Raw genomic sequence first — 14,208 nt, forward strand, 5'->3', positions numbered from 1 at the left:
GTTTTGATGTGTGATATTCTTCGTGGGGCCTTTTTTATTTTGCATATTTGCTGACTTTGAGTGGGCCGTTTGCTCTCGTCGGGTGGCTTGTGGCGGGACTGTGACGTTTTCTGTTGCTGTTTTAACCACACTGCATCCTGTTCCCCTCTCACAGCCCTGCAGGTTTATTAATAATAATGAAAACTCTACTTCCGTCATTTCCATTGAACCGCCGTGATGCAGAGTCTTGAGCGTTTGAGGCCGCGCTTCTCAGTTTACTGGAAGAGCGTTCGTTTGTAAACAGCGGGGGACGGAAAGAGGGGGCTAGGCGGCTGGCGACGATGTCGTCAAACACAAACACACGTGAGCCTGTGGAAGGCAGCCGAAATGGGGAAGTGACCTCTGACGTGTTGACAGCGATACGAGTGTGTGGGAAGTACTGGTGACAGAAAAAAGATTTTTAAAGCCATAGACCTTTTTATTGATTGTGCTCTATTACACAGACTTGTTTAGATAAATTAAAGCGCTGTAATGATGAATAGACGAGGCACATGAGCCTGAGTATTAGAATAAGTTAGTGCGTTGAGAGAGGGGCAGTTGAACTTAACACAGGCTCTCTTCGCATTGAGGAAGTGGAACCAGCTCACAGCAGCCCTCTCCTCCTCTCAGAATGAGTGTGTGCTGCTTATCTTGGTGGTTTTCTTGGTGTTTCTTGGGATTCCCCTCCCGGCTGCTGTCTGACCCACGGACACCTCGCTCCCCTCGACCAAACCTACGGGACTTTTCCAGACCAGTTCTTCAGTGCCGCAGCGTTTTCCAGCCACTGACCTCAGCGGCTGCGCGGCATCCTCGCCTCTCAGTCCCGCTGCATCAGGACCGGCGGTCACGCTTAGCGAGGACGCATGAGGGCGAGACGGGGGCGTGTGCGCCTGGTGGTGAATGAGACGCGATGCCGTTCCCGTGACTGAGGCTTATTTTGGAAGCGGGTTCAACCGGACGACGCACAATAACAATGGCATGTGGTGGTCAAGTGCCGGAGGAGGTGGAAGGGTGAAAGAATGCAGCCGAGTGGCCCCTCGAGCCCTGTTTGAACTCATCAACCCTCGAGTTTGTTGCTGGGTGTCATCCCCCTGCCGTGTTTGCATGTTATGTATGCAAGCTAAGTGCATTCAATTGGCAGGAAATAGATATTTTCCCGTGTCTCATCACGGTTGAGCAAACATTCGTTGAGCAGCTTTGATCGCGTCAACCACTGCGACAATTAAATTGTGCTTCCTCCGACTGTCACAATAAAACACACCCTGTGTGTCATCCATTGATTGCTTTTACGTTCAAGGCAGCGCCAGAGAGACGTTTTGGGTTTGCTGCATTGGGAGAGTGAACGGTAAATGTTTCTCTATATAGAGAAACATTAAATTAGTCATTTACCGTCCAGCGAAACAAAGACGGGTTATGTTTTCATAAAAATCCTAATGATTATAACTTTTACAGACTTTTGTAGTTTTTGCTTTAGTACTTTATCATGATAATCACACACACAATCATTACATCTTTTAGAAATAATAATAATAATAACACCACCTCTAACGATTTGAAACTGCTTTTTTTTGTTCATAACTGTTGTAATCAGTTTACACCCTCAACCATACTGAGTCGATTTGTGTCCAAAGTATGCCAAACTCAACACCTCGACCTTCCAGCAGCATTCAGCGGCCGTTAAAAGCTCCTTAAATTCAGACTTCTGCAACAGTAACTTCAGAGTCATGAAAGAAATCTACACATCAAACCAGGATATTTATTGGTTGCTGCTCACTGTTGCCAGCAGTAATTATCAATGGTGTCATTCGTTCTCAGTAGAAATGGCCGTGACGGCTAATATTTCCAAACTGTACTCTCTCCAACCAGCATTTAAATAAACCTCATGACGCACAAACTCCAACTGAAAACTGCTCAGTTCCTCGCCTCCAGCTGCTGTTGCTCGTGTTCTTGGTTTCAGCACTTTAACACTGTGTGTGTGTGTGTGTGTGTGTGTGTGTGTGTGTGTGTGTGTGTGTGTGTGTGTGTGTGTGTGTGTGTGTGTGTGTGTGTGTGTGTGTGTGTGTGTGTGTGTGTGTGTGTGTGTTGCATGTGAGGCCACACGTGTTTCATCAATTGAGGAAGTTTCTTCCTTCATTCCAGTTGTTTCAGGGGTTTTTTTGCATTTCGCCGTGTGCGTGTAAGGAAGACTAGACGTTGCCTCAACGTGTCACCGATGAGTGAACCGCCTGCTCCGAGTGATTTCAAAAATGCCCCCATATCCCATGTGATTGTAATATGGAAAGTCCCTCATGATTCGTTTGAGTCCGCTTTTAGAGTCGGCTTGAAATCATCAAAGAGACAAAACGGGGCCTACGGTGAAAAACACTAATCAAATAGGGCTTGGCAGTTGTTCACTGTGTGTGTGTGTGTGTGTGTGCGTGTGCGTGACACATTTTCAACTACCCTGAAAGACGGGAATCAGAAGAGTGCTTTTGCAGAACTGGAATGTAAATTAAAACGACGCTTATTTCTGAAATATATTTAGAAAGGGCACTGATATTTTCCAAGAAAATAGCAGAACTTAAATAGCAGGTTTGATGAAGACCATGATCAGTTTCCTTGTGCCGCTGTCTGTAACCTCTCGTGTTTCACAGGACCACAACTTGGACTGGTTCCCACGGATGCGGGCCATGTCCCTGGTCAGCAGCGATGCGGACGGGGAGCAGAATGAGATCAGAAACTTGCAGGAGAAACTGGAGTCCACCATGAAACTGGTGTCTAACCTATCGGGCCAGCTGACGGAGCTCAAGGAACAGGTGGGTTGAACGGCAGCGAAACACTGACAGAAAACACCGTTAGTGGGAGATTGGTTTCTCTGCGGACTGCAGATGTTGCTCGATGTTCGTTCGCCGCTCTTTGCCCTTTAGAGGCAGCGCTTACTAAAAAAAGTCGGTGAGTCATAATTCACAACACACTGCACAAGGCTCTGAATGAGCTTCTTATTTATTTTGTATTGCTCTTTATATTGATTTACTGGAGAAAGCCTTTCTCAATATTTTTGGAGAAATGCTCAACATTTTTCCAGTAAAAACACAAACGCTTTGTGTTTGAATACAAACCTGCTGATGTTGTGTACAAGTGAGGCTTGAATTGCACAATCGGCGTAATCCACCTATTCGAGGAAACAGAATTGTAAAAATGTCTTTGCCCTTGAAATGAGAACTATCTGTGAGGAAGTGAATGTTACAAAGACCGTCTGACCCAGACAGCGAGGGGAAACGATTGTTGTGTTGCTGCAAGCTGTGAAGGGCAACAGAGCATCGGTCACATTTTTAGTCCAAACTCAACATGTGTGCGGCCTTGTTGTGACTCATTAATCAATATATACATATGTACAGTATATACAAAGAAATGGTCCAGGAAGTATGGCTCTACATTAAATAAAGTATCAGTACATGATCATCATCCTTCTTGGGAAGAAATTGGCAAACATCCAGAGCGTTCTCTGTGAAATTGGCATAATTAAAGTGTGTGGAGAGGAGGAGGGAGGGGGTAGGGGGGGCATTGTGCTGCTTTTACTGGCCAATTGATGCGCCTTTATGGTATTTGTACTCCGCGAAATGATTTCTCCAGGAACACTCATCACAAGACCACTTTGCCTTCTCACGTTTCATATTGTTGTGTTTCAGTGATGAGGTGCCCTTGTATTTTAAATAAAGTCAATTCTTCGCAGAATAAGCCTGTCGTTGCTCCTGCTGCTATAAAGGTCGGTGCCTGTGCTATGACTCACGGGCTTCACAATCTCTGAAATCTCATTTTGACTAGGTTTCGGTCTTAGTAGTTTGTGTTGGTCCGCTTTCGTCAGAGTACACGGAGACAATGTGGATGATGAGGCCGGCCGAATTTTCAAAAGATTCCAGTTTTTTCAGATGCGTGCAGTTTACACTGCGTTTGTTAGTTTCTGTGTGAGAGAATGAATCGATGAAGGCTAAAGACCAGAGAGGAGGAAGACCTGCATCGCAACGAAGGTACATACTTACTTATTTATTTTATCTATTTCTTCAGATGACAGAACAGAGGAAGCAGAAGCAGCGTATTGGCCTGCTGGGACACCCTCAGCACATGAACGTCAACCCCCAGCAGCCTGCATAGGGGCCGCGGCGGCCCCCACGGAGCAGCTCGCGGCATCGGCCGTATGGACGGATGGCGTGTGCGTGTTCCTCACTCGGAGGTTGCACATCATGTATACTGCCCTGAGTGTAATTCGTAACGGTAGGGAAACAATAGGTAGTCATAAGGCGATGTGTAGCTCTGCCCCCACGCACCTGTTACTCCGAACAGTAAGGCTCTCCCACCTCGTGCAGTTCAGTCCGGTTTGGAATTGGTGCCAAATGTTTTCTACTTTAAAAATAATAATTAAAATACATAAATTGGATTTCTCGACACATGGCCTTTACTGGTTGAACTTGAAACACAATGAAGCTGACTGGACAGGAGGACTTAGTCGCATTTGTTTTATTTTAATGTTTTATATTTATATTTCTGGCATAACGAGCAGTATTAAATGTCTTATTCTTTTGTATGTTGTCGTGCAATATATTAACTTAAATATGCAACCTCATCGGAGTGTGGATTTAAGTTCATGTCTTACTTAAGATCATGTCTTACTTAAAAGCGTGCGCCAATTCTTCTGTTTGTACTTTATTGTCTCAGGATTAATTAGGGAGTTGTTGTCTTTACTTACGCAAATATAGAGATACTATTGAATAAGCTGGCCTTCTCACTTTTACTTTTAAATTTCTCAATAGAGATAGTATATCGTGTGAGGGCAACATATACGGATAGTTTTCTTTCACCTGTGTAAATCCTATGGTGTCACGTCTCAGAGCTAACTTTTATTATCAATCTGCTTTCTTATTTAATTGGGTTCTAGAGGACGTTTAGGACGTTGGACTTGTCGGTCTGTACACTGTATAGACATAATATACTGCGTAATTTATTCAGTATCACTCTGGCTATTACAATTTGATCAGGAATCTATTATTGTAATGAATGTCATTCACATGGTTTCCTGTTTAGAAGCAAACATGTTCCAATTGTGCCTGTTTTTGTTTTTTTTGTCTTTGTTTAAAGTCTGATACGTGTTTGCTGCTTGTGCAGAGTCACTAATGTTCATGTTCCCTTTCCCTAAAATGTTTTAGTTTGTTTTCATGGTACTGTTAGGATGATCTCCTTTTTGTTTTTTGGACAACTATGTTTACATAAAGTTTGTTGCATATCATTGCTTTTGTATAGAAACATGAGATGAGGGGGGGCGGGAAATGTTACCATGAATGTTAAGATTAAAAATCTAAGCACTGTCAATTTGTATATTAAAGTAGGATTATTTATTAAAATTGATGTAATTATCCTTTACTATGCTCTGTTTGTTTATTGTTGAGTGTATTTTATCGGATGTGTATTGCCCGTTTTCACACCCTAAAATCAACGTGAGGGAAAACTATGAATGCCACCTGTTGACAATATACAACAACAATATATACGACAATTTTATAATATACAACACGCTCCGCGAGTCAAATAGAGGAATTTTCAGCCAGTGTTTCCACTTCGGAAATCAAGCGAGACCATGTCCTGAACGTATCTTTTGGCTTTCAGAGAAACTACGTCTGTCGACTGGAAACATGCGTCAATGAAAGCAGCAAATGTCAGCAGTGCACGTGGAATGTGTGTAAGCAGGTGGATTTAAGATAGCCTCATTAGTTATGCTAAGTGTTTATCAAGCTTAACTCGTCTTTAAAAGGGCTGATGCTGATCTGCCTTTAAAGCTGGAGTCAAGACACGGTTTTGTGTGGAGTCAGAGTAGAACTTAAGTAGTAGTACGCCGCTAATCAGTGAGCCACCGAAAATCAGTTCAGGACCGTATGACTCTTCAAACCTTTGTATATATCCTCTACGGGTTTACAGGTAAACAACACTGAGTCAGCTCAAATCTGCTCATACTAAAAAATAATGTCCCACACAGACTTATTGCAGCTTGCAATATAGCGTGAGTCAGTACAACAATGGAGTTCCACCCAAGGACTCGTGAGTTAGAGCTTCAGCAGAGAGCATTGCATCAAGCCAGTGATGATTGACACTTTATAGCATCGACATGGTATGTAGTATAGTGCAAAGTAAACATTTACTATGTAGTACTTAAGTAGGCCTTACTTTGAGGTAGGCCTACTTATACTTCACTTGAGTATTCATCATGGAGATCCTCATGTGACTTCATATTTCTACTTGTATTTCAACTTGTGTACATTTCAGAGAAAGATATTGAATATTCACTTTTTAGATTAAGTTTTTACATAATGCTGAGAATTAAACTACCCAACAGCGTATGAAGTAGTTAACATTAGCTCAACCTTGACCAATCAATAAGAATAATATAAATAATCAAAGTGTGTGTGTGTGTGTGACACAAGCCATTTTTTATAAGGGTCTAAGCTACATTCTGTTGCCAAAATAAGGGATAAATTTTCATGCATTTACTAATATTAATTTATTTATATTTATATTTATATTTATATATATATATATATATATATATATATATATATATATATATATATATATATATATATATAATTATTTGTATATATATATATATAATTATTTGTAATTGTTTGTGTGGAATTATTTCTTTTACTAATGACTTTTTCCACCCCTGAATATTGGGGGTGGAAATATTTTTTGATGCAGTGGTCTGATGAAAGAAGACAATAGTGTTGTCTCATTATATATTTACAAAATTACCCTGTAATGATACCTATATGTCTATGATGAAAGAAAAAAAACACACACGTGGGAAGAGCAAGCCCCGTAAACAGCGTTATAAAGAACAAAAGCAGAAAGAAGAGTCAACTGTTTCGTTGTGCTCCAGCTCTTATCGGGTCTCGAGCACATGTTGACGGAGGCCTCCTTTTTCCCGCTCCCTCCGCTTCCTGCCTCGCGCGCCGCTGCTCTGGAGCTGCTTCTATCTTTAGTCTCCGGCTGCTTCGGGACGTCGGAAGGGGGGGGGGGGGGGGGGCGGGGGGAGGAGCCGAGCGACCAATCGGGAACCCTCGGCTGTCTGCGCGCCTGACGTCACCGGCAGGGATCCGCTCCTCGGCTCTCTCGCGCCCATGAGGAGCTCAACGTGACAGCCCCGCTGGTGGGTAGAGGCAGGTTTAATACTATCAGCGCAGCAGCCGGCACGAAAAAGAAAAACAAACCGCTCCGCCACGGCGACAGTATCCCGCCGCAGGTGCACGTGCCACACAGCGAGCGGGTACAGTGTGAAATTACACGGTGTCCTTCCTTCGCGCGTGACACACGCCGGACTAAAAAATGTCGAAAGTAGAAATGATTATCTTGTTGGCCCTATTGAAACACTGACATTTATAATAAGACAACACGTACTATATATATATATATATATATATATATATATATATATATATATATATATATATATATATATATATATATATATATATATACATTGTATTAGAAGATTGTCAAAGTTTTTTTTAATGTGTTCAGGATTAGCAGACCAAATATTTCGAAAGATCCTATGAATATAATAGCAATAGTTAATACAACAAAAACAATTGCACAATAACAATACTACGTATTATATTAGTAGTGTTATTGTTGGGTATGGGTTAGTTTGTATAAACCAACCATGGTGGGGTCTAAAGTTCCGTGATTATTATTAATATAGAAACAAAGTGACATAATTGGCTTTACTGTCACCTTATCACACCCTTCCAGATCTCGTACCTTCGATTCTCACCATGTTGCTGGTAATAACAAAAAGGCCTTTACCTCATACAACAAGCTGATATGCTTTCAATCTCCTTTAAATTATTGTCACAATCTACGCCACTCTATATGCTCAGGAGTTTTCTGTTATTAGTGTTATAGCGTTTATAGAAAGGTTTTGCCACATGTGCAGTTTGCGGGATACCATTCCGCTGCTCTACTTTCTCTCTTCGTAAACACGGCCCTGGCCCCCGCGGACACGGTTTGGCCCCCCAAGAGCCGGAGGAGCGTGGTGGTACACGGGACTCGGCCCCAGTGGAGGAGTACTACAGAAATGGATTGTACTCCAGCAGTAGGGCGCGCGGTGGGGGAGGGAGGGAAGGAGGGAGAGAGGGAGGGAGGGAGGCAGGCAGGCGAGCGCGCGCGTGTATGTGTGTGCGTGTTGCGCGGGGAGGGTGAGGAGTTGAAAGAGCCGTCCAACACGTGAGGCTCATGTGACGGTGTCGAGTCTGTGTCTCCAGCCGAAGAGAGACGTGCCTGCAGTCACAGGGTTTATTTAACACGTAGTCAAAACCCACCCAGCTGCCTCACACGCTCAGCCGCGCGCTGATCCTCCCCAGACCGACTCGCGAGCCCGGACCTTTCGGGTGGCAACACTGCGCACTGCCCCGAGACTCACAGCTCACCAGCGGGGGAAACGCACACGCACACGCACGCTGGATAACAGGAGATACTATTTTTCTTCGGGTTTTTTTTTTCGTTTTTTTTTATTTGGAGCGAGTGTGATTTTTTTAAGTTCCCCCTCTTGAGCTCGTGCGTTTTGAAGAGATATATTTGGAACGTTTTTGGGAAGCTTTTCTGTCTTTTCTCTCCTCCCCCCCCATCCCCTACCCCATCCCCTCCCATCCAACATTTCTTCGGGTTTCACCGTTGAGCAACATGGAGAGGATTACCAGCGCGCAACCACCACCATCAATGGATATAGCTGACATGCAAGGGTAAAAAGAGCATCTTCCTTTCGGCTCCGTTCTGAACTACGTGACGCGTTGTATGCTGAGTCCTTGCCAAACACAAGTCTAACTAATGATATCTTGTCTCCAAAGAATCGATTTCTCCATGTATGTGTACAAACCCAGGAGGGGCGTGAAGCGCGGGGATGACAGCAAGGTAAATCTATATGAATATATCTGTATATGTAAAGTAAAAATGCGAAAATATTCCTGCGTTCCTTCAGTTTCAACGGAGCAGCCTGGATTCACACAGACACTCACACATGTATACTCTCTGTCTCTCTCCTTCTCTCTCTCTCTCCCTCTCCCTCTCTCTCGCCAGGAGACTTACAAGTTGCCCCACCGGCTGATCGAAAAGAAAAGGCGCGACAGGATCAACGAATGCATCGCCCAGCTGAAGGATCTGTTGCCAGAACACCTCAAGCTCACGGTGAGTGTCCTCTGCTTCTATATTGCGCACGTCCGCTCCCAGCCGGGAGAATCGGACACGCGACACGGTTCTGCTGAGCAGCTGTGTTTGCTCCAGCCTTTCCGGGGATTCAGTTTTGGAGTCTCAAAGGATAATTCAAAATAAATAAATACATAAATTGCATTTTGAAAAGAGAGCAGAGATGAATAAACAACTTTTTTTCCTTTTTTTTTCTTCTTTTTTACTTGTAATTTCAAATCATGTTCAAATTCAAACAAGGATTTACACTTTAATTCCTCGAGTTTCATCATCTTTTGTGCCTGTGCTTGTGTGTGTGTGTGTGTGTGTGTGTGTGTGTGTGTGTGTGTGTGTGTGTGAGTGTGTGTGTGTGTGTGGATTGCATGACTTCCCCGGGGGGTGTCCGGCGCTTGTCCTCTGTTCGGCTGCAGAATGTGTTACATAAGAAAGATCAACATGCTTATCGAAGGTCTTCCTGTTTTTAGACGCTGGGTCATTTGGAGAAAGCCGTAGTGCTGGAGCTCACTCTCAAGCACGTGAAGGCCCTGAGCGGCATCCTGGAGCAGCAGCAGCAGAAGATCATGGCGCTTCAGAGCGACCTGCAGATTGGTGAGTTTTGGTGAAAATTACAGACGGCTGTCAGATTTAAATTTTAGAAAAAGATTGTGGCGTGAGGATGTCATCCTGACCTTGTGTTTCTGGTTGACCAGGTGATCATGGAGGCGGCGGCGCCGAGAGCAGCGAGGAGATGTTCCGCTCTGGCTTCCACTTGTGTGCGAAGGAGGTCCTCCACTATCTGGCCAGCCAAGAGAGCAGCAGAGACCTGACTCCCTCCCACGTCATCAGCCACATCCAAAAGGTCGCGGCGGAAGTCCTGCATCACCAGAGCGCCGCGGACGAGTCCGTGTCTCAAGCGTCGGAGAGCTCGACGAAGCAGCCTGCCGGGGAGCCCAAGAGGGGGTCCGAGGGCTCCGCCAAGAACTGCGTCCCCGTCATTCAAAGGACTTACCCCCACGCGGCGGGGGAGCTGAGCGGCAGTGACACGGACACCGACAGCGGCTACGGTGGCGAGCACGACAAGCGCGACGCCAAAGCCCAGTGGTCAGAGAGCCACGCAAAGGAGGGGGAGCGCAGGCGCGCCGCGGCAGTGGCGGCGGCGGCGGCGGCGGCAGCGGCAGCAGCGGCCGGCGCCATCAAGCAGGAGGGCGACGAGCCCCGGGCCAAGAAGTCGAGGCCCGACACCTCGGAGGACGAGGTTCTCTCCGGTCACGTGGCGGGAGGCCCCGGCGGCTACATGAGCTTCAGCCCCAACCAGCCCCCGTTCTGCCTCCCCTTCTACCTCCTCCCCCCTGCGGCCGCCGCCGCCGCGGCCTACCTGCCCATGCTGGAGAAGCGATGGTACGGGGGCATGCCGGTCATGTACCCGGGCATGGGATGCTCTGCGGGGGGCATGACCCCGGAGACGCCCGGCTCATCTCTAGTGATGTCACCGAGGGCGGGGTCTCCAGTGTCCTACCAGAACCCCATGGACTCCCCCGCTTTGCACAAAGCTTTAAAGCAGGTCTCCCCTTTGAACCTGGAAACCAAAGACTGAGCAGATGTGTTTCTGTTGGAATCGTGCCCTCTGAATGTTGATGCGGTTGAAAAGAGGGTAAAAAAACAACAACAACAAAACAAAAAAAAACCCACAAACAAGCTCTGGTATCCCTTCAAACCACAGCCGTTGTTCGGCCCATCAGAACATTGACCTCTGGCAACGACCCCTCCAAAAGGGTCCCTTATCAATGCCCCCTCGCACACTGAAACCAGACTTTTAGGGGCGGCCTGGAGCGCCCGCGTTGATGGCGCATCAACCCCCTACCCCCACCCTCCTGACACACGGCTCTAAAACACTGTGAAGAAGATCAGTCCAAAAGACGATGAGGTCGCGAGAGATGTTTTTATTTCGTTGTTTTTGTTGTTTTCCAGAGAGCTTCTCTGCACTCGGTGTTGAATGTCAAAATTAAACACAGAATGTAAAGCGCGGATAAGCCCCACCCCTCCCTACCCCAAAACATCATTTGGACCTTTTTTTTTTTGCACACACACCACTGTAATGAATGTAAAGATTGAACAAAGGCCCCTTGTAGATGCTGCTCGAATTTATTTTTTGACCTGCAGTGGCTCCATGAACGGGGGATCCACTTTTCAGTGTCCGTCGCTCCCGAAGCTGCAACGAACCATCGTTGAGGACAGAATGTTACCAAAAAAAACAGAACAGAAAATGTTGATAAGAGACGTCACAAAGGACACGATCCCTCAATTATTATAAACAGTGTTCCTGGCGTCCCAAGAATTCAGGGTGTTGTCCCGGTACGAGGTGTGCCACTCGCGTCAATTTAAAAAGTTTAAAAAATGTATTAAAAAAAAAAAAAAGATGTGGCCGTACGCGCTTTCAACGATTTTAATTTGTGACTCACGACTATTTGTTCATCTAGATGGAGTCCCCCCGCCACCCCAGTTAAGTCATGTCTTGTAATTATTATTTCTTTGCTTCTGCTACACGCACATCTCTATTTTTGATACGTGACCCGCTGAGTGTATTCGCATCGCGGCCAGATGAAGGTTGAGGCCTCTGCTGCGTGCCAAGAGAAAAGGTGTGCAGCGCACAGCATCGTGCTCAACCAGATTTGCATCTCGCCTACAAAATTCCCAGTCAAGTTAAGGCCTGATCTTAGCTCATGCTGTTGCCTTTACTCCCGTAACGCAGACAGACACACACACACACACACACACACACACACACACACACACACAGAACACACGATTAGCAGGTGTTTTAATGTATTTTTGCTTTAATTGTCGTGTCTGTGGCAAAGAGAGTGAATGTAAAGTTCAAAGAAAAATAATAGTTTTGTATAGCGAGAGCGAGAGAGGTACTTGGGATTTTTATTTTGAAATGTAACAAATGGTTGTTTGTTTGTACATATTTTGTATATAAAGTATTATTGATATATATTAAAATATTAATAAAGCTTCATTTTTTTCCTCCCCCTCTTTGTGGAATTTGGGTTTCCGTGCTTGACGGCTTACACGTGTTGCAGCCAGACAACCTGACAGCTCCTCATAACAACACACACGCTTACATAACGCTTACATAACACATAAAGCAGCGCTGCCTCTGTAAATCAATAGCGTGTCTTAGATTACGAGCTGTAAACATTTCAAATTCAAACATGTTTCTAAGAAATTAACGATGGGAAGTTAATCTTTTTTTAAATTATTTTTTAAATCCGTCCCGCTATCTTTAACTGTATATGCAATTTGAACCAAGGGGCATTAGTCTGCTTTCTAAATACTGTTGTGAATATTATACATCAATAAAAATGTACAGTATTGCAAACTACATTGTTGATTTCTGAACTAGAGATTGTACAATTTTGGGTTTTCTTTCCAAATGTAGTCTCAAAACTAAAAAAATCCCTGAATTCTCTGAATTATGCATTTGTGCATATATATATATATATATATATATATATATATATATATATATATATATATATATATATATATATATATATATACTAACCATACGGCAGCCGCTGTAACAATACTGAAAGTGTGCTGAGTAGCAGCAGATCATCTGTCAGTCAACTTGACACCACAGAGGATGGAAATGGTATTTGAGGTTATGGGAGAAAGGGCTTCATGTCTTTGATGTACTTTCAGATTTAATAATATGGAATACCCGCCCCCCCTTTAACCTTCTGCTGCGTGTTTTGGGGGCCTGTTTCCTGGGTGGTAACACACTGCTGTAGTTGTAGTAATAGTGAAAATCACCACGGCCATATGTCTCCTCCCACCATGCCTCCTTGATAAATGTGGAAATGGCTGCGTTTGTTTGCTTCTTCTTCTCCCTTTCCTTGTAATCACAACAGTATTTTGTCAGTTGCTCAGCAGATCGGTGAAGTGATACCAACATAGTTCACGGTCATGATGTGTTTCCAAAATAATAATAAATACAGTACTAGCGCCATCTTGTGGAATTAGTGTGTCAAACCATCTTCACCCCAAAAGCATACATCCTATATTTTCAAAGTTAGAGTTGATTGTAATTGTTACCAATTGTCCCTGAACTAACACCATAACTTAATATAATACTAACCCTAAACTAAACCGCTCTTAGTCTGGACTTATCCCCGACTCCTCCACCACCTTAAGGTGGAGGTTCGCAGAGGAGAAAAATACATGTTTTTATATTTGATTTGAGTCCACCGGATTCTCAGCTAGTGGCTCTGACGCCAAGACATCTTGGAAAACAATCAAATCCGTGGAAAACAAACTTGCTTCTCCGCATCTACCCACATCTTTTATTTATGATGACATTGTTGTTACTGATAAACAACGCATGGCCACACACTTCAACCAACATTTCAGGAAATCATTTATTTCTTTGGTGCAGCTGCCCCTGAAACAGATTCATCTAACACTGCTACTTCATCACCCAGCATTAACAGCTTCTCCTTTCAACCTGTTAAGGGTTGAGATGTCTTGGATGAACTCATTAAGTTAGATTCAAACAAGTCAACTGGATCTGAGGGGCTTGACCCTGTGTTTTTAGGAAAGGCCACGGGCGTTCTGCTGCCACACTGAACGTCCTTTATGACGTCATCACCGCCATGGACAACAAACAGACTTATGTAGCTGCCTTTATAGACCTAGCTAAGGCTTTGGACTCGGTCAACCCTAACATTCTCCAACAAAGACTTACCAGCATTGGCTTGTCCAGTAGATGTTGCAACTGGTTTGCTGGCGGGTCGTGTCCAAGACGGAAAACGTCATGTCTGAACCTCTTACCATATCTAAAGGTGTGCCTCAAGGCTCGATCTTAGGCCCTATTTTGTTCTCCATTCATATTAACGATGTAACTAAAGCTGCTGGAAATTCCAGGATTCATCTGTATGCTGATGACACCATCATATATTCAGCTGGTCCCTCACTCCA

The 14,208-nt window shown here is 44.5% G+C and overlaps 2 protein-coding genes across 7 annotated transcripts in view; both read left to right on the top strand.

The window, feature by feature from the left end:
- itpr1b (inositol 1,4,5-trisphosphate receptor, type 1b) overlaps positions 1-5,392 on the top strand; it is a 78,497-nt gene extending 73,105 nt beyond the window's left edge. For all 6 annotated transcript variants that reach the window (XM_068595123.1, XM_068595126.1, XM_068595127.1 and 3 more), the window contains 2 exons: positions 2,652-2,813; positions 4,063-5,392. In XM_068595123.1, the coding sequence (XP_068451224.1) occupies positions 2,652-2,813; positions 4,063-4,149 (249 nt within the window). In that variant the 3' untranslated portion in view covers positions 4,150-5,392. The remainder of the gene's footprint in view (positions 1-2,651; positions 2,814-4,062) is intronic.
- A 2,897-nt stretch (positions 5,393-8,289) lies between these two features.
- On the top strand, positions 8,290-12,257 carry bhlhe40 (basic helix-loop-helix family, member e40). The gene is made up of 5 exons (XM_068594919.1): positions 8,290-8,786; positions 8,892-8,955; positions 9,121-9,228; positions 9,711-9,834; positions 9,936-12,257. The coding sequence occupies exons 1-5, from the start codon at positions 8,728-8,730 to the stop codon at positions 10,817-10,819; spliced, it is 1,239 nt and encodes a 412-aa protein (XP_068451020.1). The 5' UTR covers positions 8,290-8,727; the 3' UTR covers positions 10,820-12,257.
- Positions 12,258-14,208: the final 1,951 nt, after the last annotated feature.

The sequence above is a fragment of the Clinocottus analis genome, unplaced genomic scaffold (assembly GCF_023055335.1).
Source record: "Clinocottus analis isolate CAN_PGR_092001 unplaced genomic scaffold, fCliAna1.0.p SCAF_3, whole genome shotgun sequence".
NCBI classification, from domain to species: Eukaryota; Metazoa; Chordata; class Actinopteri; order Perciformes; family Cottidae; genus Clinocottus; species Clinocottus analis.

What these genes read in the sequence shown, in the direction of transcription:
- bhlhe40 (XM_068594919.1), top strand. Translation starts at nt 8,728, where the DNA reads ATGGAGAGGATTACCAGCGCGCAACCACCACCATCAATGGATATAGCT. An exon ending in AGCGCGGGGATGACAGCAAG is followed by an intron (nt 8,956 to 9,120) that starts GTAAATCTATAT and finishes CTCTCTCGCCAG; the next exon opens with GAGACTTACAAGTTGCCCCA. An exon ending in CAGAACACCTCAAGCTCACG is followed by an intron (nt 9,229 to 9,710) that starts GTGAGTGTCCTC and finishes TCCTGTTTTTAG; the next exon opens with ACGCTGGGTCATTTGGAGAA.